The sequence below is a fragment of the Magnolia sinica genome, chromosome 9, assembly GCF_029962835.1.
Source record: "Magnolia sinica isolate HGM2019 chromosome 9, MsV1, whole genome shotgun sequence".
NCBI lineage: Eukaryota > Viridiplantae > Streptophyta > Magnoliopsida > Magnoliales > Magnoliaceae > Magnolia > Magnolia sinica.
In genome coordinates this window covers 69,963,502-69,988,777 of record NC_080581.1, presented here as the reverse complement: position 1 = coordinate 69,988,777, position 25,276 = coordinate 69,963,502, and the positions used below count along the sequence as shown (strand labels likewise).

Below are 25,276 nucleotides of genomic sequence, written 5' to 3'. Positions count from 1 at the left end.
GGAAGATTCTGCCAAAGGAAATCAGGTCGAGGCCGAAGAATATGAAGAAGATAGGCATGTGAATTAGGAGCAGATACCCACATCACCCCCTTTGGATCGCAGAAGTCTAGGAGTACGTTCCATCTATCCTAGAAGTACTTCATCAAATCAAAATTCAGCCAGCACGTCTTCGTCCAATTCTCCCTCACCCATGGCTCCGATCAAAATGAGAAGCCTCAATGACATATATACAGGAACTGAAGAAGTAAATTTATTCTATCTATATGTTGATCATGAGTCTCTTACATTTAAAGAGGTCCTGAATGAAGAATGTTGGAGAAAGGCTATGGAAGAAGAGATCCATGCTATCGAGAATAATCACACATGGGAGCTGATCTCACTCCCTAAAGGCCAGAGGACCATTGGTCTCAAATGGGTGTACAAGATTAAGCGAAATGCTGATGGTGAGATCGATCGCTACAAGGCAGGCTCGTAGTAAAGGGCTACAAACAGAAGTACGGGGTGGACTATGAAGAAGTCTTCGCTCCTGTTGTTCGCCTTGACATTGTGAGGATGATTATCTCCCTTGCAGCCCATCATAGTTGGATGATCTACCAACCGGATGTGAAATCTATATTCTTGAATGAAATTCTGGAAGAAGAGGTCTATGTTTACTAGCCTGAAGGCTTTGTTATGCAAGGGGAGGAACACAAGGTGTATCGATTGAAGAAAGCCCTCTATGGGTTGAAACAAGCTTCACGTGCTTGGAATGTATGCATCGACAACTATCTTCAAGAGAACGACTTCGCCCAATGTCCATATGAGCATGCAGTTTACAGAAAAAAGAATGCTCATAGTGATATGCTCATAGCATGTCTTTATGTTGATGACTTGCTATTTATAGGAAACAGCCGACCGATGTTTGATGAATTCAAGAAGGTCGTGTTTAAGGAGTTCGAGATGACTGACGGGGGGTCTGATGTCCTTTTTTCTAGGCATTGAAGTGAAGCAACAACATGGTAGCATCTATATATCTCAGAAGAAGTATGCCAATGAATTACTTGAAAAGTTCAAGATGGCCGATTGCAATGCCATAAACATGCCTGTAGCAACAGGCCTTAAGTTGATAAAAGAAGGAGAAGGAAGAAGCATGAACTCGACTCTGTTCAAGAGTCTGATTGGAAACCTAAGGTATCTCACAATCATAAGGCAGGATATCGCCTACAGTATTGGACTTCTAAGCAAGTACATGGAAACGCCAAAAGAATCACACTGGCTAGCCACAAAAAGAATCCTCAGGTATGTCAAAGGAACAATGAAGTTTAGTCTTTTCTATCCATACGAAGATGAAGTAATGTTGTATGGATACTCAGACAGTGATTGGGGAGGTGACCAAGATGAAAGGAAAAGCACCATGGGATATGTTTTATATCTTGGATTGACTGCTTTCACATGGAACTCAAAGAAGTAAAGTGTTGTTGCTTTGTCTACATGTGAAGCAGAGTACGTGGTAGCATCATCCATGGTCTATGAGGCGATTTGGTTGAGAAACCTGTTAAAGGAGCAGAAGCATCCACAAGAAGGATCCACAATTATATATGTGGATAACAAGTCAGCAATTGAGTTTTCAAAAAATTCGGTGCAACATGGAAGGAGCAAGCACATCGATACTCGATACCATTTTTTCAGAGATCAAGTGAAGCAGAAAGTGGTGAGATTGGAGTATTGTCACACCACTGAACAGGTCGTGGACATATTCACTAAGGCATTACCTACTAATACATTTAGACAACTAAGGTCAATGCTTGGAATAAAATTGGTTTTGATTTGAAGGGGAGTGTTGGAACGTCCAAACCAAATGGACGATTCTAATGCTCCAGCAACCTCTGGCATTTTCATGCCATTTGAACCGCCACATGTTATGGTTATTGGAATTTCCATGTGTTGTGGCCAGTGGAATAGGTATTTCACATGGTAGCAAGTTACTATGGAAACAAGTGCGGCACTGTACGTTCAATGTAAGCAAAGTGAAAAAGCAAGAAGAAAACTATTTCAATACAAAAGGTGTTCATTTCTATCTTTGTGGTGTATGGTTCTAAGGCTTTGTAAAGCCAACAAGGTTGTTGTGATGGGAACTCCCCTTGATGCAATCCCACTTCCTTCAGTTGAGGCCGGCGAAGACCTTAGGGAAGATTTTGAGGTGTCAGAGTTGAACCAAAGAGAGAAGAGTAAGGCTTTTGGTGGTGATTCAGTTAGTGAATGTGATGAGATAGCAGCTGCAAGGGGGTGTCTTGGGCGGTTTCCGAGGAGCGAGATGATGGGGATAATAAAGACATTTATTCATACGAAGGTTTGAATATAGTCTTCTGATGCTTAAGAAAAGTCCTAGAGGTTTAAATCATGGGCTTCATCTAATAGTCATTTTCTAACTTAAGGGAAGTTGATGATCATGTATGAGTTTGATGGTTGGAAGTGGGAAGAAAGAGTAAGGTGGTTTGATTAATAAAGGCTTTCAATCAGTTGAATGTATGAGAATGTAATTTATTTATGTTTTTAAATGGAGGGAGTTGCAATTTTACTAGGAAATATGAGGATATTAATAATGTTTTTTTTTTTTTTTTTTTCATTCATGTTTTACTTTATGTTAATCATGGATTTAATTACAAATCTCTCGATCAAGGTTGTCAACTGCAGTAAATATGCCTGTGTGTTAAATGTGGAGGATGCCCAAACTGTGTAAAGTGGGTCCCACCATGATTCCCTGACAAAAAAATCAGGATGGTCTGCTCGTCGGTGGGGTACACTGTATTGTGAGAATAGATGGTTTAAATTGGACGCCCGGGTGGTCTGATTTGGTGTACATGTGTCTCACCTTAAGTGTGGACTAGCCTGATTTTTCTACAAAGTGATCCGCATGATGAGCCCTTCTTTGTTTGGCATGGCCCAAATGCTAGACATGCATGACATGGGGATCTTTGGTTGTCCAAAGTGTCAAAATCAGGTCTGATTCTGGTCCTATGATTTGGAGCTAATCAGCTAGTTTTATCTTTTATTTTAAAGAGAAATGCTTCAATGCTTTTTCAGTGCACGGTAAGTTATAGTGCTCCTAGTTGCATTTGTTCACTTGGACAGGCCACTGATCGATCTGAACTGTCTATTAAACTTGAAACACATTTCAGGGATCACCACACAAAAATTTCACTGATTAGATGGTCCAATCCATTCTTGATTTAGCCTTATTTTCTGTAGCCATCCCTTTTCCAAGGCGTGAATGGATAGTTATGATTTCCAAACAAAAATGATTCTTTGGAATCATATGCAATCCGTGATGGGCCCTAACAAACAGATGAATCAGATTGTTGATTAGACTTATTTTTATGTAAACAATCTTGACTGTCCATATTATGGGCCATTGATTGAATGGTTAATATTTTTTCGGATTGGTGTGATGTTTCCATTGTACTCTATGAAAAGTTTGTTGGATGTAATGAACGGTCTGGATGAGTGGACTGAACTGTCCAAGTATCCAGCACTAGAGTATTTGTCTATTTTAAGTACGGTGACAATTGTGAGAACCTCCTTTTCTAGAGGTTTCATCCAAACGGACTTTTAGTCGGGTTTGGACACATCAAACAAAATTAACGGATGGGATGTCAGTGATTATTCATCTTTACTTAATGAGATGATCATATATTGAGGCTAATGAGACTCTCATCCAGTTGAACATGTGAGATTAGGAGTAGCTTTAACCTTGGAATCAGAAAATACATAATGGCTTTGATCTCAAGGGGGAATGATTACATACCTTCTTGGAACTTATGTGAATTCCAATGCAGTCGAGCTTCTGTAGAGTCCACTGTAATGTGTGCGTAGAGTCCAAACCATGCATTCGGTGCAGGTTGCCTAACGTTCACGGTACCAGGATTTCCATTTACACAAACTTCTGTGGGGTCCACAACAATGTATGTGTGGAATCCAAACAGCCCATTAAGTGTACCACTTCATGTTTACTGTATGGTGTTTGGGCTGGGCCATGTGGGCTTTTGACAAATGACAAGGCCCAGCTTGCTGGACGGTCCAATCATTATGTTGGCCATCCACATTATGCACAAAGGAATTAACGGTCTCTAAATCTTTTACAATTGACTCCAATTCAAGGCACATGTGTAATTTAAAGTCACTCTTAATTACATTTCAGTTATCAAAACCAATCCTTAGCTGGACTCGTCATGGTTAAGAGGAATACCTCTAAAAATTCTTAGATTAGAACATTTTAAATCCTCCACCATTTCACCCCTTTTGTTACAAGGGTTGTTGTGTTGGACCAGGACTAAAAGGGCCACGACCTTTTTAACTTGATTTGAGCTAGGTCCACCCGCTGGAGCTTTGGAGACTAGGGCCAACCCTAGCCTGGCTCATTGCCACCATGTAGTTGTTGTCCATGAGTTTTTGGACTTCAAGGCATACTTGGATTTGGTCATGAGCATGTTGTCGTTGACTAGTGTTCTGTTCATTGTTTGTCAAACACACAAAGATCAAGATACATTGGGAAACATGTGGAGAAATTAAAATGGTTACACACTTATGCTTATGTGTTATTCGACAGGTGTGCTACATTTTTTTACTTCTTAAAAATTGACCATGTTATATATGCACAAGAGGGATGCCTAAACTTAGCATTCAAATACTGATCAGTACATTGAAACATGTCACACATGTGCCTAGAAAAATATGATCATCATATGCACCAAAATTATATAATGTCATCAACAAGTAGGGCTGTCAACTGGCCAAGCCTGGGGTAGGTCTCGAATTTAGAACTGTTTCGAGCCAGGCCGTTTGGCTGGCCTTATTTAAAAATCTGATTTTTCAAACCTGAGCCCAGCCCATTGACACCCCTATGGGCAAGTAGTTCACCTCTCAACTAGGGACACCTAATCCATAGTCAACACAATCACAAATCCTTTTTTTTTTTTTTTTACTCATGCACCCACCACACACCCACTCATGGCCTAGTGGGATTTCACCACCTATGGGTTTCGAACCCAAGACCTCGTGTTGAAACTCCTCGAAGTCTACCACTCGGGCAAGGACTGGAACCCACAATCACAAATCTATTACTCGTTCAAATCTGTATTGGTTCCTAAGCATAAGGGAGTCGACAAACAATAGACACGCATGGCTTTTCATGACTACTAGTTGAGATACAACTTTGCCCAAATCCAAACAATCCCTGGAGACAATTTATTAGCTATCCATAGCACTTTCCTTATATTCACTTTAAAGACTATTACTACATTTTGCTCTTTACTAATTTGCTCGATTTGACATTTAGACAAGCATTTCTTTTGATGATGGCCCTATATCCCATGATATCCTAATTTTCCACACACAAAGTAATTGATACTAATTCTGCAATAGCTTTATATATTCTCGTCTTGATTCTTGTGTCTATTTTCATACTTGATTTTTTTTTTTTTGACAAACAAGTGGTGATGATGTTTAGGTTTCTCTTTTTTACTCTCAATTATATCGACCATGGTGAAGCTATCCGTTGGCTCTTTTTATCACACGCCCTAACATCTATTTCATTTCGCCGATGGAACTTTAGATTATCAAGAGAATTCTTTTTTGTTTGAATCTAAAAAAGTTCCTGGTAATCTTTCTGTGATGGTGGCAATTTTTTCAATTACAACTACCTAGAATTGTTCATCTATCTAAGTTTTGTCAAAATTTTGTGAATGATTCATTGAAGCCTGGGAACTTGTGCAAGGAGGGGTTTATTGTCAACCATTAATTGGAATTTAAACACTTATTGATATCATAATTTTTACACTTCTCTTTGATTCATATTGTTTTCCAAGGACAATTGGTAGGTCATAAGAGGTATGTGATAGTTAAAGTATACATTATATAACTGATTGTTTACTATAGGTTCAGAATATAGGTTTTGCAGAAATAATCATCTTTGGTTTATTTCTCTTAGGAAAAAGTGGACCCATGTTCAAGTTCCTAATTAGGATAAATTAATTAACATATTAGTTTAAATGATGTCAACAAGAAGATTATCTTTTTCTTTAGTAGGCAAGAAAGGAAGCTCCCTTGTTATCAACAAATGGCAATAACCCAACAATAGAAATAATTAAGAGACAAATGGGGCCTCAACACAACAAGGAGAAAAAAAAAAAAAAGAGAAAAAAAGAAAAAGCCTACATCCCAAGCCTAGTCTCCTAAGAATGATTTTGACAAGAATCGAATGAAAGATTTTTCGTACCTATCAATAGTAAGGAGCATAGTATATGCTCATGTATGCACGTGACCAGATATTTCCTATGTAAATGGAATGTTGGCCATGCATTTCTCTAATCCAGGAATGTAACATTGGATGACTGCAAAGGTGTTGTGCTACAAACAAGGGACAAAGAGTGCATACTCACATATTAAAGGTAATGATCATTTAGAATTGGTTGGATACTTAGATAAAGATTATGTTGGATGCGTTCATACAAAGAAGTCCACCTCAAGCTACATGTTCATGATGGTTAGTGGGACTGTATCTTGAAAAAACGTAAAACAAGATGACGACCTCATCCACCATGGAACCTGAGTTCATTGCTTGTCATGGAGTATCAAATTAGACACTATAGTTACAACATTTTTTCTTAGATTTGTGGGTATTGGAGCATATCCTGAAATCATTTAGAATCTTTTGTGATAACTCAACTGCGATTTTCTTCTCTAGTAATAATAAGCATTCATCAAGGTCAAAACCTATCGACATCAAGTATCTTGTTGTGAAGGGAATAGTTTAGAATCATATAATGTCTGTGGAGTTCATCGACACTAAGTAGATAATTGCGAATCCACTCACTAAAGGGCTATCTATTACGCCATTTGAGGATCATGTAACATCCATGAGAATCATTAACCCCACATATTTATTCAGTTAGTGGAAGTTGAGTGTGTTTATTTTTATAGACATTAAAAAGATCTTATTTATAAATTTTGAAGATTCTGATATAAAGTTAGTTTCTGTTTTTTCTTTTTCTTTTTGTATATACGTAAATTATTTTAAGTAAAATTAAAGTCTTATCTCGTTGAAGATATTTGAAAGTTCATAAACTTCTTAAGGATAGACACGTGTGATCACATTACGTGTGTAATCCTCATACCATACTTTCTAGTCCATGATCTATGTTGTGAAGCTTGATGGTATTTGTGACCGTACTTAGTCTCATTTTACCAAAATTAAATATTGTGATGGCTACTGTGATTCAATATTAGTGGTCTTGATGGACCCGATTGTAGAAGCGTTGTTTGTATTATTTAACAAATGCATTGGTTAATTATTTAGATGTTTTCTTTAAAATTAAAATATGTTTTCAAAATTTAATCTTGACATTAATCAATTTGGATCAAGTGAGAGAATATAAGAATTTTATAAGGTGGGCCTAATTGATCAACTATCTAGATATCCTTAAGGTTTGGATAATGTGATCGGGCATATTGGTGGACTCCACTCCAGTTGTGATTAATCTAAAATTGTATAAGGAGCGGTGTGCTACGGATGTGTTGCACGCACAACATTCTAGTTGGATTAAGATTGTTAAATTCGTGTAGAGCCTGAGAGAGGAGTTTCGATGAGTTTTAAATTTCTTAACTCTCACAATTATAAAAATAAGGCTGCGTCCCCAATCTCACACATGTCTAAAGCTTCTATTTCCATCCTAGTGCCTCTAAGGGGATAAGGTGTAGAAGACTATGACATTAGTCTTATAGTGATGGCATCTAAACTAAGGACAGATTTGAGTTCAATTTTCTCGATCCCCATCTGTGAATCACCCTACGGTCCTTTAATTCCACCATTTATAGATTTACATTCTCTCCATCATGTGGGGTTCATGTTCAATTATTGTCCACCATGTGTGGCCCACCTTCAATATTCACTGCCCCTCATGTGGAGCCCACCTTTAATATGGACCATCCATTTGTGTGGGCCCCACCTTCGATGTGGGCCATCTATCATCTGGGCCCTACTTTGGCTGTGGACCATTCATCATTAGGGGCCTCTTTGACATGGACAATCCATTATGTGGGTTTACCTTGATGTGCATCATCCATAATGTGGGGCTCACCTTTGATGTGAACCGTCTATCATTTAAGCCACAACTTTGATGTGGATGGGGCTTCTTTTGATATGAACCACCCATCACATCACATGGAGAGAGATAAATAGAAAAGTTAGAAGTTGAAAAACAAAAGATATAAAAACTTATAAGTAACTTTCATTACATAAGTTAATTTTATAATAGTTCCATGCTAGCTTATAACTTATTAATTTACATAAATTAAAAAACTCCCTTATTGGGTGGCACCCAAAAAGTCCCTTAATCAAACCTATTTTTTTAATTTATTCCTCCTGAGTGCCATTGATTCGTAGCCATCGATGCTTATATAGATTTCAAAGTCCAAGTCACTTTAAGACTCTCTTTCAACGTGTACCTCACGTGATGACTTCTTCCCAACCTTACCAAGACGCACCAGGTACAAAGACTGCAGATTAGTTGCGACCCAGGACCAGACACGTTGGTGTGATCCTGACCGTGGGGCCCACCTTGATGTATTCGTGGTATATCTACAATGTCCACCCATTTTTCTAGCTTATTTTATGGCATGGTCCAAAAACTTAAGCTAATGCAAGTCACAGGTAAACCACACCATAGGAAAGAGTGGTGATTGACCATTAAAAACTTTTTGTGGGCTGCCAAGAGTTTTGGATCAAGTTGATATCTGTGTTTTAAGCTGAAATATTTTTTTTTTCCTTCCAAGTCTATCATAACCTCATCAATACATTGGATCAGATGGCAAATAAGCATTATGGAGGTCTCTAAGAGTTTTAATTGGTAACCGTACAATGAACATTTTTTCCTGTGGTGTAGTCTACCTATGATTTGTATCTGATTCATTTTCTGGACCACATCCCGAATTAAGCCAGAAAAACGGATCCTCAGCTTGGATATAAAATGCATACATCAGGTTGGGCGCCATGGTCAGGGTTGCACCCACCTGGCTGGTTCTAGGTCACGACTAATCCGCGTTCCGGCACCAGATAGTGATAATGGCTTCAAATTTCCACATCAAAATATAGCTGAAAAGGATAGTTTATGCGGATGCTACGTGGGACACACCATGATATTTGTGAGAAATTCACACCGTTTATCCATGGTGAGAGCTCATTTTACGACATGAGACTATAAAATTAAGGTGTATCTAAAAATCAAGTGGGCGTATGAGATGAAAAGTCAAGGAAAGAGTTTCTTACTGTTGAAACCTTTCTGAGATTTACCTTGATGATTATATACCATCCAAATTGTTTATAAGGTCATTCCCCCTAGGATGAAGTTAAAACAACGAAAACTTAGCTTGATATGAAACTGTGGCCATACAAATATTTCAAATGGTTGTCACAGACACAATTATTTCCAATGTGGGTCACTCTGAGCTTTTAAATTCACCCCATTTTTTTGGTCGCCTCTACACAGTACCGAAGTCCATGAAGTCAAGAGTCCAACATAAACAACCCACATGTGCCAGTGACACACCTGTACATCAAAGACCCTACGATGACATCGACATGACCGAAGTCTACTCGTTATTTGAATGTTGAAGCTCGAACTATTTATAAAGGGGATTCGGTCCTTGGACTTAATGATAGGTTTTTGGAGCAACCAGAAGTAAGGTAATCATATAGGCAAATCCCTCACCCTATGCATCTATTCCTATGAGTTTCAAGCAATCTCCCTTGAGATTTTAACTCTAACGAGGATTCCAACCTCACCATTAGAGATGTGTTTGAACTCCTCCATTTCCTAAAGTTTGGACTTGAGCAATCTTGGAATACGATTGTCCTGATATTCTAGGAGCCCATTTAGTTGAATCCCCTAGGAAACCAACTACCCATTAGTTGTAGGAGATTCAACCCACACCTTCACCTTAGGCATCTCATTGGAGCATCAAAAGCAAGGTGATGATCGTGGAGCTGAAGCCGTGGCGAAGCAGCAATAACATGATCAGGGAGCATCGAGAAGATAATTGAAGCACAGGAAAGCAGAGATCAAGTGACCCAAGAGGAGCAGTGAAATGGATTCAATCCGACAAGTAAGGGTCATGTCTAAGAGTCCAAGTTTGTGATTCTTCCTTATGTAGGTTGGAGCTCAAGAGTTTGTGTTCAAACTCGATCATCTAGGTTCTTCCGTAGGGCATAAATCCATGGTTCTTGCATAAGACCAAGGTTGTTGGGTAGCCTAAGGAAAAACTAACAAGAAGTCATCGTGTAGGTCTCCATTGGGAGAATACGCTTCGGGTTCTTGTGTAGGACCTTGACTCTAGGGTGGAGTTTAAATTTTAGGTTCTTGTGTAGGACCTTAACTCTTTTGTAGGGCTTAAATGAGTTGGGTGCTTTGGTAAGATGTGTAGGGGATAAACTTTAGAGTCTTTGTGTATGGTTGTAAAAGTTTGAGGTGAACCTGATTTAAAATATCTAATAGTGAAATTCGGTACACTCATGGGTTGAGTGCGTATTCCGGGAGTGGAGTAGGCACGTAGTCGAACTACTATATATGATCATGTTTGGGATTATCATTTACACAATTGTTTAATTATGATTATGGTTTTGAATGTTTACATTATGCTAGCATGATTAGATAAATGCTTAGTAATTGATAGGTAGTACATCTCACACACTCATATACACCATCCTATATAGGCTAATTGCTTAACTTGCATATCTAATGTAGCCCATGTGATTGGACCCTCTACTGGCTTGGAAGCCTTAAAGTTATATTGCCTTACTTAATTTAATCGCAAATTAGTTTAAGTTAGACAATTAATGTTTTTAATAGGTATAATTTTTAATCGGTCCTAATTACTCCTCTATAGGACTTACCTTACATTCTATAGCTCCACCATATTCTGCACTTAGACGCATTGCAGCCCACCTGATGCAATTTTAATACCTTTATTCATGTTTAGCCAACAGAACAAACGCTTCACATCTTGATACATCTTGGAATACCTCCTAGATGAATGATAAATTTAGTCATGTGTGCTTGCTTCAAATTTTCTTCCTTCAATTCTAGGATATTTGGTATACAAAAATGGTTGGGATATCGAATCCCTTTGTCTTCCCATACTTCCCATTCTGATGCATCCTTACTTTAGTGCTTAGTCACAATTTTCAATAAGTATTCATCACGTTCTTGGGCTTCTATAATTCATTCATTTAACGTTTGTTTCAAGATTAACATAGGCGAACACGTCACTCTTGATACCATAGCTCAACATCGAACTCCATCACATAATCTAGCATTCTCTATCCTTGGACCATTAATCCTGCTAGAAATTGTTGCTTATGCTACTTCCTGCTAAGAGCATCTGATACAATTTGCCTAGGTGATATGACAATTCGAAGTCATAATCCTTTAGGAATTCAACCCATCTTTACTGTCTCATATTCAAATCCTTATAAGAGAATAGATACCTAAGACTCTTATGATTCGTAAAGGGGTCAAAAAATAAGAAATTATAAGTTTAGGTTAAGTTTAGGGTCTAGAGATGTGCTATATTAGTAACTTAGATTAAAAATTCTACTCTAAAACCATGTATGGACTAGTTATTATCTATATACATTAAGAAAACTATGCATGTGCCACTGAGCCATCGGAAAGTTGACATCTTCACCTAAGCTCCAGTATGTTGCTATGATTGGGTAATTGTAGACATTGATGTCCCCCGTAAACATTGCTGAATGTTTTAAGAAGTATTTCTACTAATATTACTGTTTGAGGTACTATAAAATCCAAACCGATATATCCTATAGCCTCAGAAGATAGAAACAACATACATATCTTGAAAATAAAGAAGACAAATTACCTAGTATTTTTTTTATGTGAATTAAGAAAGTCATTAGATATTCTTCCACTATTCCAACTTGGGCTGCATTATTGACACTTCCTGGTACGTTCCAACAGTTGACAAAATGAATAAATCTAAATTAAAAAAATTAAAAAAATATAATATCATGCGAAGTTCCACTATCTTGTTCTCTTGCCAAGTTGACAAGGGGCAGTCAGTTAAAAGAATTTCATGCTCCCAAAAATATCCAGGCCAGCCTGTATGCATGCATTACAAACACAAACAGTACAACATCTTTTGGGGTAGTGGAAGGGTACCTATGAGAACCTGTGTCCACTCTTGAATATCCTATATTTCTCAAATGAAAAAATGAAATCCTTTTTTATACGCTGGCTAAGGGTGATGGACGATGCACAGGCACCTAGAAATATATATTGCAAACATGGCTTGGAGCTATTTAAATTGAAGTGTCCCCAGTTTACATGTATCATGAACCGCAAGCCACACTTAACGGATCACCTGATCACCATCAGATTGGTGGACATATATTAGATGATTAAAATGAAAAATATCCAATGGTCTTATTTCAACAAACAACTTTCCATGAATCATAAGTTTGAATCTTTCAAACAGTACGATTTTGGGAATGTGGCTTAGTAACAGTGTATCCCACAATTTGGTTGGTTTGTATATCATTAATCATATCCCTCGTGTACAATTTCTAAGCGTACGTGTATCAAGCGTAGTATGCAGCCAGAGTATCAAATAGCTTCCTGTTCAATATACGATTTTCAAACGAATCCCACTATGGTCTCTGTTGGCATTCTCACCCAACACTTTCCATACAAGTGGGTCCCACGATCAATGGAGTTGACCGCAAGGAAATTTCTACACCGGTACCTGCTCCCACCAACGAATTTAGATGAAAACTTTGATACTCTGGCAGGGTGCACTGTTCAATAAGCAGGCACTAGAAATTGCACAATCGACGAAACGTTAGCTTAAATTCAACCGTCAAATTACACTTATTGAATTGGACATTTTTAACGAACGGTTTAGATGAAAAATAGAATAGTCCGAATCGACAAAACAAATGCCCACTGATCAGTAGTACGAATGGCGTTCAATCCATCTCAGTTTCGGGTGCTGACATACGTAGCCTGGTTCTGTAATTTGCACGGCTTAGATTCTATGTATGTATGCCACATGCCCAATTTCTCAGTGCCTTTGTATCAACCGTCACAGTCTGCCAGAGTATCAAATAACTCCCAACGTTTAAAAATTAGAAAACCACCTGTCAAATTCAAACAACAAAACAAGAAATCAAAGAACAGAGCAACCACCGACGGCTGTTATCTTCTCAATTATCAAACAAACACAAAATCTCATAGATCAGACCATTTCAAAAGCCATGAACATCAATCTCTCAGCTCTTCTCCTTCTCCTTCTCCTCTGTCAATTCCCACTCCTATTACAAAGCTGCTACCTAGATGAAAGAGCTGCTCTCCTCAGCTTCAAATCCACTCTCACAGACCCGTCTGGTCGCTTGTCTTCGTGGCGAGGCCAAAACTGCTGCAATTGGCATGGAATCGGCTGTTCCTCCTCCTCCCATGTTGTCTCGATCGACCTGCGGAACCCCACACCAGGCAATCTCGCGCGGGCAGTTGATTCAAGGGTCATCCTCGTCTCTGACCCCAAATACAAACCAATCAATGGTACAATCTCTCCTTCCCTCTTCACTCTTCGCCATCTCCAATACCTTGATCTTAGCTTCAACAATTTCCAATTCTCGAAAATACCCCATCAATTCACAAATCTGAAGAACCTTGTATACCTCAACCTCTCGAATTCGATGTTCTCAGACTCCATCAAAACTCAATTTTCCAATCTCTCTTCCTTAAAATCCCTCGACCTTTCGTGTTCTTCTTTGATCTTTGACCTCTCATATTTTTCCTATAACTTGTCTTCTCAAAAGAGTTCCATGAATTCCAAGTTTTCTTACATATCCAATGGCAATATTTCTTGTGGGAATTTGAATTGGCTCCAAGGAATGGTCAATCTCAAGGAGCTTGTATTGAATGGTGTTGATCTATCAGCAGCAACTTCTGCGACGAATTGGGCGGAACCCATTTCACATATTTACTGATGTAGAGCAGGTCGCGTACAGTTACATGGCCAAGATGGATCAGAAAAGGCCCGGTCGACGACAGAAGTGATCCGGACCATCGAACCTTAAATCGGGCGTATCTTGCAATCCGGAATGAGTTATCTGACGTAAAATATATGATTTTGGGGTAGAACGAGCTACTGAAGCCAACCAACCCCGCTACGCCGGGTTGCGCAGCCCTCTGGATCGATGGTCGTTTCCCCATTTTAATTTCGCTTTTACTATAAATAGTAAGTTTTAGTTTGATTATAACTCTTCATCCGTCGGGCTTTAGGAGTTGCGCCCAACGTGAAAAGAGCTTAGAATAATTAGGAGAACGGTTTGGTGAAGCCAAATAGGACACTTACTATTTTTGGCCGAAAACCTTGCGCACTAGTAGACATCACGACCGTCTATAAATAGTAAGTTTACTATTTATAGTAAGTCGCGGATTCTAAGAGTTTGAGTTGTAGTTTGATTCTGATTTCTTTCCCATTGCTTGGTACCCCTATTTAAAGGGTTGTGAACTCGTTTTTATTCATCAATTAATCAATTTCGATTTTATTAGAATTTATTTCTATTTTCTGCTTTCTTTCCTCGTGGATTCGAGAAGTCTCTGTGAGGAGTCCAGAGAAGCTCCGTGGATTCGGAGTAGTTATCCTCATCACGTTCATCCCTGCGTCATTTACAATCTTCAACAGCTTCACCTATCAGATTGTGGAATTTCTGGTCCAATTCCGGTATATCAATTAATCAACCTCACACATCTATCTTCTCTGCATATGGGTTTTAATTTTCTTGTCTCTCCCATCCCAATTCAACTAGCTAATCTCACATCACTTTCCTCACTTGATCTCACTAACTCCCATCTCCATGGTCCCATCACATACTTCCCACAATTACAAGAACTCTATGTCGATGACAACCCCGATGTCTCAGTCAATCTCAGTTCTATTTTTTCTCTCCCAAGGCAACAATTACGAACACTTTCAATTCGATACACCAATGTCATCGGGTTGATCCCACCTTCAATTTCAAATGCCTCTTTGTTGGTCTCTCTCGCCATATCAGGCTGTTCCATTGAAGGGACCATTCCAACTTCCATAACAAATCTTTCTAATTTACACTATCTAGACATTTCTTTCAATAGTCTAACGGGTTACCTTCCATCTTCGTTGTCTAGCCTTAAAAACTTGGAAGTCCTACTCACATCTGAAAACTTGTTAACAGGACCGATCCCGGATTCCATATGTGAAATTGCAGCCCTTCAAAATCTTCATTTGGGAAGGAATGGTTTCAATGGAAGGCTACCCAATTGCATCCATCAGCTTACAGAACTCAAATCCTTTCACATTGGAAACAATTTCATTGAAGGCACTGTCTCTTCATTGTTCTCATTGTTCAGAAATTCCTCCCCCTTTACGATTGACCTCAGCTCGAATGTGGTAACTGTAGAAACAGATCAAAGCCTATTTCAATCCAGCTTCCTGCTGGAGTATCTAGGCTTGCGTTCATGCAATCTGAGAGGGAAAATTCCAGCTTTCATTTCTAATCTATCACAACTAGCATTCCTAGATCTAGCTAACAATAGCCTAACTGGAACAATCCCTTCTTGGTTATCCCAACTCCCCAAACTCTCTTTCTTAGATCTCTCATACAACAACCTCCAAGGCGTTGTCCCTCCCTCCCTTCAACTACATTTCAATCTCCTACCCACAATGTTAAACTTAGCAGGCAACAACCTTCAAGGCCCAATTCCTCTACTGCCCAAGAACGTCGAGGTTCTCGATCTGTCTCGTAACAATTTCAGCGTTGAAATCCCAACCCAAATTGGGGAAAGACTATCAGATGCTAGATATATTTCGTTTTCCAGAAATAAACTCTCTGGTTCAATTCCAAGCTCCCTTTGCCGATCGAACAATGTTCTTTTAAAGCACCTTGATCTTTCCAATAACAGCTTATCAGGGAATGTCCCTTTCAGTTTGGGAAACTGTAAATCTCTCATTTCTCTAAACCTTGCTTCAAACAACCTCTCTGGAAGCCTCCCAATTGAACTTGCGTTTGCAGAAAATCTCAGTTCTTTACAAGTAAATGACAACCATTTTAATGGCCCATTTCCAAATTTCATCCAACACCTCAAAAACTTGGAGATTTTGAACTTGGGAAATAACCAATTTGAAGGAAAGATCCCCTCCTTTATCAGTGAGCTCCAGAATCTTAGAATCCTCGTGCTAAAATCAAATTCTTTCTATGATCTGGTCCCAACAGCGTTAACCCATTTGCAAGAGCTCCAATTCATGGATTTTTCAAACAACCAACTCACAGGTGCGATCCCGAAAAACTTAGGTGGGCTCAAAACATTAACTCACCAACCCAAAGATGGATTCTTGCTTGGTTACATGATTGTGCTTGTGTATGCGGGCATTGAATTGCAGATGATGAGCAAGGGGATGGAGCATGAGCTTGACTCAGTCTTTTCATACCACACTGGAATCGATCTCTCAAGTAATTATTTGGAGGGGAAGATCCCGAGCGAGATTGGTCTTCTACAGGGGCTCTACATGCTCAATCTATCACACAACAGGTTTTCTGGTGAAATCCCCATGAGTTTCGGCAACATGAGAGAGTTGGAGTCATTGGATCTCAGTTTCAACCATTTGGTTGGAGCGATCCCAGGGACACTGACTTCATTGGACTTTCTTGGGTATTTGAATCTTTCTTATAACAATTTAAGTGGAGAGGTTCCAGTAGGATTGCACTTTGATACATTGAGTGGAGATGGGTATACTTACATTGGAAATGCTTTGTTGTGTGGGCCTTCTGTTCAAAGAAGTTGTGAGATTGGAACCAGTGGTGGTGATTTTGAAGAGGAGGAAGAAGGTGAGGATGGGAGAAACAAGTGGTTGTTTTATGGGATTGTAGCCTTGGGTTATGTACTTGGATTTTGGGTGTCTTTTGGGTTCTTGGCCATGAGGAGATAGAAATGGTATGAGAGGAATGCTTTGTTGTTGTCGTTGTTGTTGTTGTTGTTATTGTTGTTGTTCTTCTTTTTTCTGTTTGGAATTAAAAAAATAAGTATGTGAAGTGGTTTTATTGGATTGTAGGCATGGGTTCTAGACATGGATTTTGGGTGTCTTTTGTGTTATTGGCCATGCGGAAATAGAAATGGAATCAGAGGAAAGCCTTTTTTTTTTCTTTTTTTCTTTTTTTCTTTTTCAATCTCCGTTGGGGATTTAAGGAAATAAGAATGCAAATTTGTGATGTAGAGTGGGTCATGGACACTTTCATAACCAAGATGGATAAGAAAAGGCCCGATCAAAGACAAAAGTGATCCGGACTGTCAGAACTTAAAACGGACGTATCTCGCAAACCAGAATGAGCTATTGTACGTACCATATATGATTTTGGGGTAGGACGTATCTGCCATAATGAGCTATCGAACGTACCGTATATGATTTTGGAGTAGGACGAGCTACTTTAGCCACTCAACCCCGCTATGCCGGGTTTCCCATGCTGAATTTGCGAAATACCATCAGATCGACAGTCAAATTCCTGTTTTAATTTGGTTTTTACTATTTACAATAAGTGTTGGTTTGAGTACAACTCTTCATCCGTTGGGCTTTAGGAGTTGCGCACAACATGAAAAGTGCTTAGAATAATTACGAGAACATCATGGTTCTGCTAAATAGGACACATACTATTTTTGGCCGAAAACCATGCGCACTAGTGGAAATCATGACAGTCTATAAATAGTAAGTTTACTATTTATAGTAATTCGTGCTTTCTAAGAGTTTTAGTTGAAGTTTGATTCCAAAACTTCTTCCCTGGCTTAGTATCCAAGGGGTGTAAACTCGTTTATTCATATATCAATTAAATTATAAATTTTATAGAATTTTTTTATATTTTGCGAATTTTTTTCCTAGTGGATTCAAGAAGTCTATGTGAGGAGTCTAGGGAAATTCTATGTATTCGGGAAAAAAGGCAGTGCTTGACCCCATGTCCTTCCCTACGTCAATTCGACAAATATGTGAACTCGCCATATTCATGGATTTGCATTGGATTTGAATTTGTCAAATTCTGAAAGTCAATGTTTAGGAATAAAACTATAAAACTTAGATTTTGCGAGCATTTGATGTTGAAGTATTTGTTGAAAGGAAACACTTAGCAGGAAGGTGTAACGTGCAACTAGTTGTAGATGAAAAATGTACAGCTATCTAGCTGTGTGTGGGGTTCACCTTAGTCTAGGTATGAAATCTAATCCATCCAACAGATTTGCTCCATGAAAATAGGATCACCCAAAAATTATACCCATCCAATTATCACATGGGCCATACGATAGAAAACGATGAACAAGAAACCTTGAAATACACAGTAACCCAGTATTAGCTTGGGTTTTTAGGCAATCCATTTTCATTGAGAGTAGAGCTGTACACGAACCGAGTTAGTTTGGTTAGCTCCCTCAACTCGACTTGAAAAAGCTTGATTGGACTTGGTTCGAAATTGAGTTCGAGCCAAGTCGAGCTGGTTTTTTGAGCTCGAAAAAATTTCAAGCCCCAACTCAAATCGATCCGGATTGGTGACTCGGTTATTTTGATATTGATGTTGCTCAACAATTGTTTGATGAAATGACTCAGCGAAGTGTCAGGTGGTGGTGATAAAGGTATGGATATGAAACAAATACCCTTATATCTTGATTTTTATGTTGCTTATGAGTCTTTGATGAAATACCTGTAGACCGATGCGGTTGCTTTACATTCCATGAGAAAATGAAGGTGCACTCTATATGTTTGAGAAAATGCCACAGAGGCTCGATCTTGGCTCGAACTCAACTCGAACTAGCCCGTGTTGCTGACTGAACCGAGCCGAGCTGGCCAGTCAGGCTTGAGGACCGAGCCGAGACGGGTTCAAGCTGGAGTCAACTAGTGGCCAAGCCTAGGCAAGTTGTGCCAAGGTCGACTCGGTTTGACTCGTGTACACCACTAATTGTGAGGCAACCATGCTATTCCGGTATCCATACACTAGGTGGGCCACCATATCAAGAGGCCAGGAGGGAGGGAGATTGGATTGTGGTAGCGTATCTCATCACCACGCGTATATTCAACGTGTGAAGTCATGTTGAATTGCATGTAACTTCCAATCATAGTTTAAAAGCTCCGAGATATCGGACTCGTATCAACAGTGGGAAGAGCCAAATCAGAAAGATGGTTGCCTTCTCGCTCATGTGCGAATGATTGCATTTTTAGCAATGTGGTTGCGACCCTGACCGTGGGATCTACCTCGATGTATGCGTTGTATATCCATGCCGTCCATCTGTTTTGCCAGATTATTTGAGTGCACAGTCCCAAAGATGAAGTTGATACAGATCTCAGTGGACCACATCACAGGAAATAGGGGTCATTGAATGCCCACCATTAAAAACTTTCTACGGTCCACTGTAATGTATATTTTCCATCAAACACCTGTGGGAAAGATCACACAGGAGTGGATGAAAGGAAAACACAGGTAGCAGCTTGATCCAAACTTTTGTTGCCCCCATGAAGCTTTTAATTGTGAAAATTCAATCCTTATGGCGTGGTCCACCTTAGATTTGTATCTAATTCGTTTTTTGAATAATATGTTCAAATAAGCTGACAAAATTGATGGACGGTGTGGATATACAATGCATATATCAAGGTGGGCCCCAGGGTCTGGGTGGCACCCACCTGGCTGGATCAAGGGTCCAGCTAATCCGCATCCTTTCATTGACGTATCTACTTCGATGGCCCATTAGGTCAAATCCAACTTTTTTTTTTCCACTTCTGGGCAGCAATGACAGCCATCGAACGGTCCAAATCATCCGTACTAGCTCACATGATGAGATCAATGGTCTAATTTTAGTGGTAGGTGATCTTAGGGCCCGTTTGGCCGAGCGGATTGGAAGTTAAATCCTGGGATTGGTCGGGCGTGCCAAACAGACTGGATTGGAAGTTAAATCCCGGGATTGGTCGGGCGTGCCAAACAGACTGGGTGATCAGATCCCGGTATATAGCAATCCCATGGATCTTAAGACAATCCACTAACAACACCATCATTACCTTTAAATCCCATCCAATCCACCCTAATCTGTTCAAATTTGCCTGAGATGTGTTTGGTTCGAGGGATTGGAAGGGATGGGAAGGTTTAATCCCGGGATTGGCCAGGCATGCCAAACAGACTTGATATAGCAATCCCATGGATCTTAAGACAATCTACTGACAACACCATCATTACCTTGAAATCCATGCCATCCACCCTAATACCATTCAATCCCTTCCAATCCACCCGGCCAAACGGGCTCTTAATGGATGGGCATGTTGCTTTCAGGGTACAGATGCTATCACAGACAGTGCAAGCTTAAATTGACATGACATGAAACCTAGTAGTCTGGGAGGGTCATAAAAAGCAACAAAAGTCCACAGCCGCCTAATCAGAGCCAAATTTCCACCTGCCCGAGACATTTCGTGGCATATGATTTGCATGTGAGAGAGCAAAGAAGAGAAGTTGGGAGAAAGCTGGCGCCAAGGGCATGTTAGGATACCACCAATTAAATGACCTCTTCTACTCATAGTGTTGTACCTTTAAAATAAATTTAAAAAAAAAAAAAAAAAAAAAAAAAACCATTTCTCAAATTTTTAATAGAGAAAGGACACATGTCATTGCACATGAATATAGTGTAGAAAATATTTTCAGAGATATATATTTAGAGCATTTTTCATGAAAGTAGAGTTGGCACTATGCTAAATAATACAAAAATGTTCAAGAGATGAAAAGCGCTCAACCTGAAAAAAACAGTTAAAAGGACATTAGGAGCCAAAAAGATCTGAAAGACCGAGGTAGCAACTATTTAGCTTCCGTAACAGCTGAAATAAAGAAGATAAATACCTGAAAAGAAGCTATAACATAGATTTATAAACAACAAAAAGTATAACAATTCAAATCGTCTTATTCCAATCCAACAAACAAATCAAATTATATTTATATTTCTTTATCATAACCTAACTTCATCTTAGGAGTAGCAATAATATTTCTCTCTCTCTCTCTCTCTCTCTCTCTTTTAAAGCAAGTTTATCCAGTTATTTTTAAGAAGTAAAGAAGTTCCAACAAACTTGTTTATCCTTCTATATTCTATTGTTCTTGTGGATGTCTACTTTTGTCCAGTCTTGTCATACCGTCATCAAAATGTCAATGATTTGATAATTGGATTACATCATTTGGCATTGGAGATGGGTAATACAATAAGAGTTCACACAAGTAACACAATTGATCTACATTGTCACAAGTCGGTAAATCAATTCATGCATATATCGTAAATGATCTCTAATCAAGTGAAAGAGCCATAGTGTGAAGGGAAATTGGAGACTGAAGTTGGAGCATGAAAAAACGTAAGGAAAGGTCATCATCAAGGTATTAACCAACAATGGGCGGCCTTCCTTGGTAAAGGCACAAAAGATGGCATTTTTTGATTTGTTGAATGTGATAGTGTCGGGAATTACCGTGAAAGCTAGGAAGTCTTCAATCAATTTGCATGTTAATAACTTCATCAATTGGCTTGGCAAGGTGGAAAATGTGTTTAGTACAAGGAAATCATGGGCGGGGTTTGTTCAATTGTAAAACATTCCTCACATGTAGGTTTATATGTGTATGAATTCTATGCCTTGACATGGTGGGCATGGTTTCATGAGTATGAAGATAATTTTTTCTTGAAAGATATCTTAATATCTTACAATTAGGAATGAAGTGGCTTTCAAAGATGTGTTAAAAGTTCAATGTATACACACTTTCGTGGAATGCAAAGGAGATAATTAACTGCAGACATGCAACATGAAAAAGAGTTGTTTTTTATTTTTTTGAATTCAAAGTAACATGGTTTTTTTTTTTTTTATGGTTAGCTTGGTAGTACACACCCATGTTAGCCACCCCCACTAGGGATCGATACCAAGACTTCAAGTGTTGAAACGAGGTATCTCCACTCAGTCTGCCGGTTGAGCTATGGATCTAGGTGTAAGTAACAGGCTATCATGTTATATTTCAAAGAATTTTATAGGAACCGGCTACTTTTTTTTTTTCAAAAATCTTTTCAATAAGTTACCTCATTAATCTAAGTAATTATCGTTAAAATACCTCCGTTAGATTTCTTAATAGTGGCTCAAGTGGCTGTGCTGGTTGGCACCTCAGGTTGGCCTTATTGATGTTTATGTAAAATCCACCCAGATCTCGGGTGTGTCACCCCCTGTTAGCCCTGGTCTCAAAACTTAGCTTTTTTTTTTTTTTTTTTTAAATGGGGGATCACATGACTGTAAACACTGTGCATGAAAATGCTCACCTTCCTAACTGTTTCCCTTGGTGTGGAATCATGGATGGGCCTTATGTTCGAGACTCATTTAAATTTTGGTGTGTCATCTAATGGTTGGATTGGATTTCATATAATCATCACAGTAAGCTTGTAAAATTCAAGGGTGGATTTCATCTCTCCTAACTGTTTCATTTGGTGTGGCCCATTTGAATTACAAGTCAACCTGATTTTTGGGACCTGAGCCTAATGTAGGATTACACATCTAATGGTTGGAGTGGATCTCATATACACATCATGGTGAGCCGCTGAAAAGGCTAGGGTGGAAGTCCCATGAAACTCATTTTTTTAATATATCAACCGACAAGTCTGTTTTTATTTTTATTAGAACAATGGGGAGAGGGCCGCTACCCATGATTTTTTAGGGGTCCACCATGACATGTATGTGAAATCCACTCCAATCATTAGATGCCACACCAAAATTTAGGCTCGGGACCCAAAAAGTAGGTCCATCCATGATTCATGTTGGCCATACCAGGGAAAATAGTTTGGAGGGTGAGTGTTGCCCTATACATTGTTTCCAATTGTGTGGTTCACTTGAATCACGAATTGAGCTAACCTTTGGGCCCTGGGCCTAACAGGGGTTGGCTCATTGGGTGGTTGGGGTGGATTTCACAGGCATCATAGTGGGGCTCACTCAAACCGCTGACCCCTTCTCTCTCTTTCTATCTATCTATCTATATATATATATATATATCAGAAAATCCATTGTTTTTATTTTGCTATAGAATTTAATCTTTGCTAGTGGTGTATGTGTTTTTGTGTGTTGTTTAAATCTCAAATTACAAAGGGGTACCCAATACCCTAATGGGTATCTCAACAGGCTAGACATTTTAAGCCCATCATAGCATGGGTGTGTCATGTGGCGCTCACTCCACGGCATGGGCGGTGGTGATTGAGAACTCCAAATTCGACAAGTGAATTGAGAAAGGAATGATTGAATTCTCCGGGTGGATGACCCACGAGTGATTCAAGCGACCATCCGACTCAAACTCAAGACCAAGAAAAGGGAATCTACCTTTTCTTTTTTCCATCTTTTCAAAGAGAATAAAATTCATTAATTCATTAAAGAACTAAAAATTACAATGGAAGAAGATGTTGCTAAATGCCTATCCTAATTAATTAAGACCACTCATTTTTTAACTCATTTTTTAAAAATCTTAATAAAACAAACTAATGGAATGTAAAAATATCAAAATACCACTAAATATAAGTAAACAACTAAATAATGTAAATTGGACGTTGGGCATAGGTGGCCTGTAAACAAGTGTGCATGATGTCCACCCTGTTCAAATGTGGTATTTTGCTTGTGTTCCCTAGCAAGTCTGGGACCATGAATAACCCAATCATGGGCCATGCAAATATCAAATGTGGTATTTTTGCTTGAATGTAGGGGTGTACACCGGGTCGAACCGAGTCGAGCTGGCCTCGGCTCGGCTCGGTCCTCAAGCCTTACTGGCCAGCTTGGCTTGGTTCGGTTAGCAGCTCGGGCCAATTCGAGCCGAGTTCCAGCCAAAATCGAGCCTCTGAGGCATTTTCACAAACACCTTACAGGCACTTTCAAATTCTCAGTCTATGTAAAACAGCAGCAGCTGTTTACAAGTATTTCATCAAATACCTTACCGAAAACATCTAAATCAAGGATAATTAGTATTTGTTTCATATACATACCTTCATTGCCACTAGCCGACACTTCGTTGAGTCATTTCATCAAACACTTGGTGAGCAACATCAATATCAAAGTAACCGAGTCACCAATCTAGTTCGATCCGAGACCAAGTCGAGTTCGGGAAATTTTTTTCAAGCTCGAAAAATCAGCTCGACTCGGCTCAAACTCAGCTTCGAACTGAGTCAAATCAAGCTTTTTCGAGTCGAGTCGAGCGAGCTAACCGACCTAACTCGGTTTGTGTACACCCCTACTTGAATGGTTATAAGGGTTGAAGTTGGATGGCTGATTTTTCTTTTTTCTTTTTTTTATTTTTTGTCAACAGTGGATGGGATTGACAGCTCGACGATGGTCTAAAGAGAATTGGGGTAAGGTTACTATGTCTAGACTTTCTTAAAAGATAGGGTAAGGAGAGTTGAAGGGTTCAACTATTAAGGCAAAGGTGATGTGAGATATATGGAATGATGGCTGGATATAGATGGGGCTTTGGCTAAGCTTCATGGATGGCTGGTTGGGATTTGTCATTATTGGATGGTTAGACAAAGATGGCTAGGTGCACCTTAGATGTTTTTACCTACAAACCTTTGAAAGAGAAAACATATATAAATGTTACATCTCCATGCCCTGATCCAATAATTAATTTAAATTTAAATTCTAAATAATTAATTTAAATTATTATTTTTTTCTATTTTTATGAGTTAATAGAGATTTGTTATGTATTTATTTTTCTCGGGAATGAATAGATGGGAGTTGTATTTTGCCATTAATCTTTGTTTTACATGAGGACCCCTTTCCCTTCTTTTACGTGGGCTTGATGGGGCTTGGACCCTATCACAAAAGAATGAATTCTCTCGGTTCCTTTCCTTCTCTTTTCAAATGGTGGTGCGTTGATGGGATTGGAACTGAGCAGTTCGGGTGGTGGGCTGGCTACTAGATCAGAGATAACGAACGCAACGACGTCGAGATGGTTGGCAGCAGCTCGTTGGTGCTAATGCCGGAAGGATGATGACAGCGACAAGATGAATCGACAACAACGGAAGGATGGCATTGATGGAACGGTGATAGTCATAGATGGAAGTGACAGCGGTACGTAATCCAATCCCTACAAATGTTTCAACAGTGGGTGTTCGATCCTCATTGTTTCCCTGTCATGTGATGCACCCGAGTTTTGGGAACTTCCTCATGTTTGGGTTCGTGTACTAAC

The 25,276-nt window shown here is 39.2% G+C and overlaps 1 protein-coding gene across 1 annotated transcript; it reads left to right on the top strand.

Moving 5' to 3' along the window:
* Window positions 1-14,820: 14,820 nt before the first annotated feature.
* LOC131255095 (LRR receptor-like serine/threonine-protein kinase GSO2) lies at window positions 14,821-17,019 on the top strand. The gene has a single exon (XM_058255790.1). The coding sequence runs from the start codon at window positions 14,821-14,823 to the stop codon at window positions 17,017-17,019; it is 2,199 nt and encodes a 732-aa protein (XP_058111773.1).
* Window positions 17,020-25,276: the final 8,257 nt, after the last annotated feature.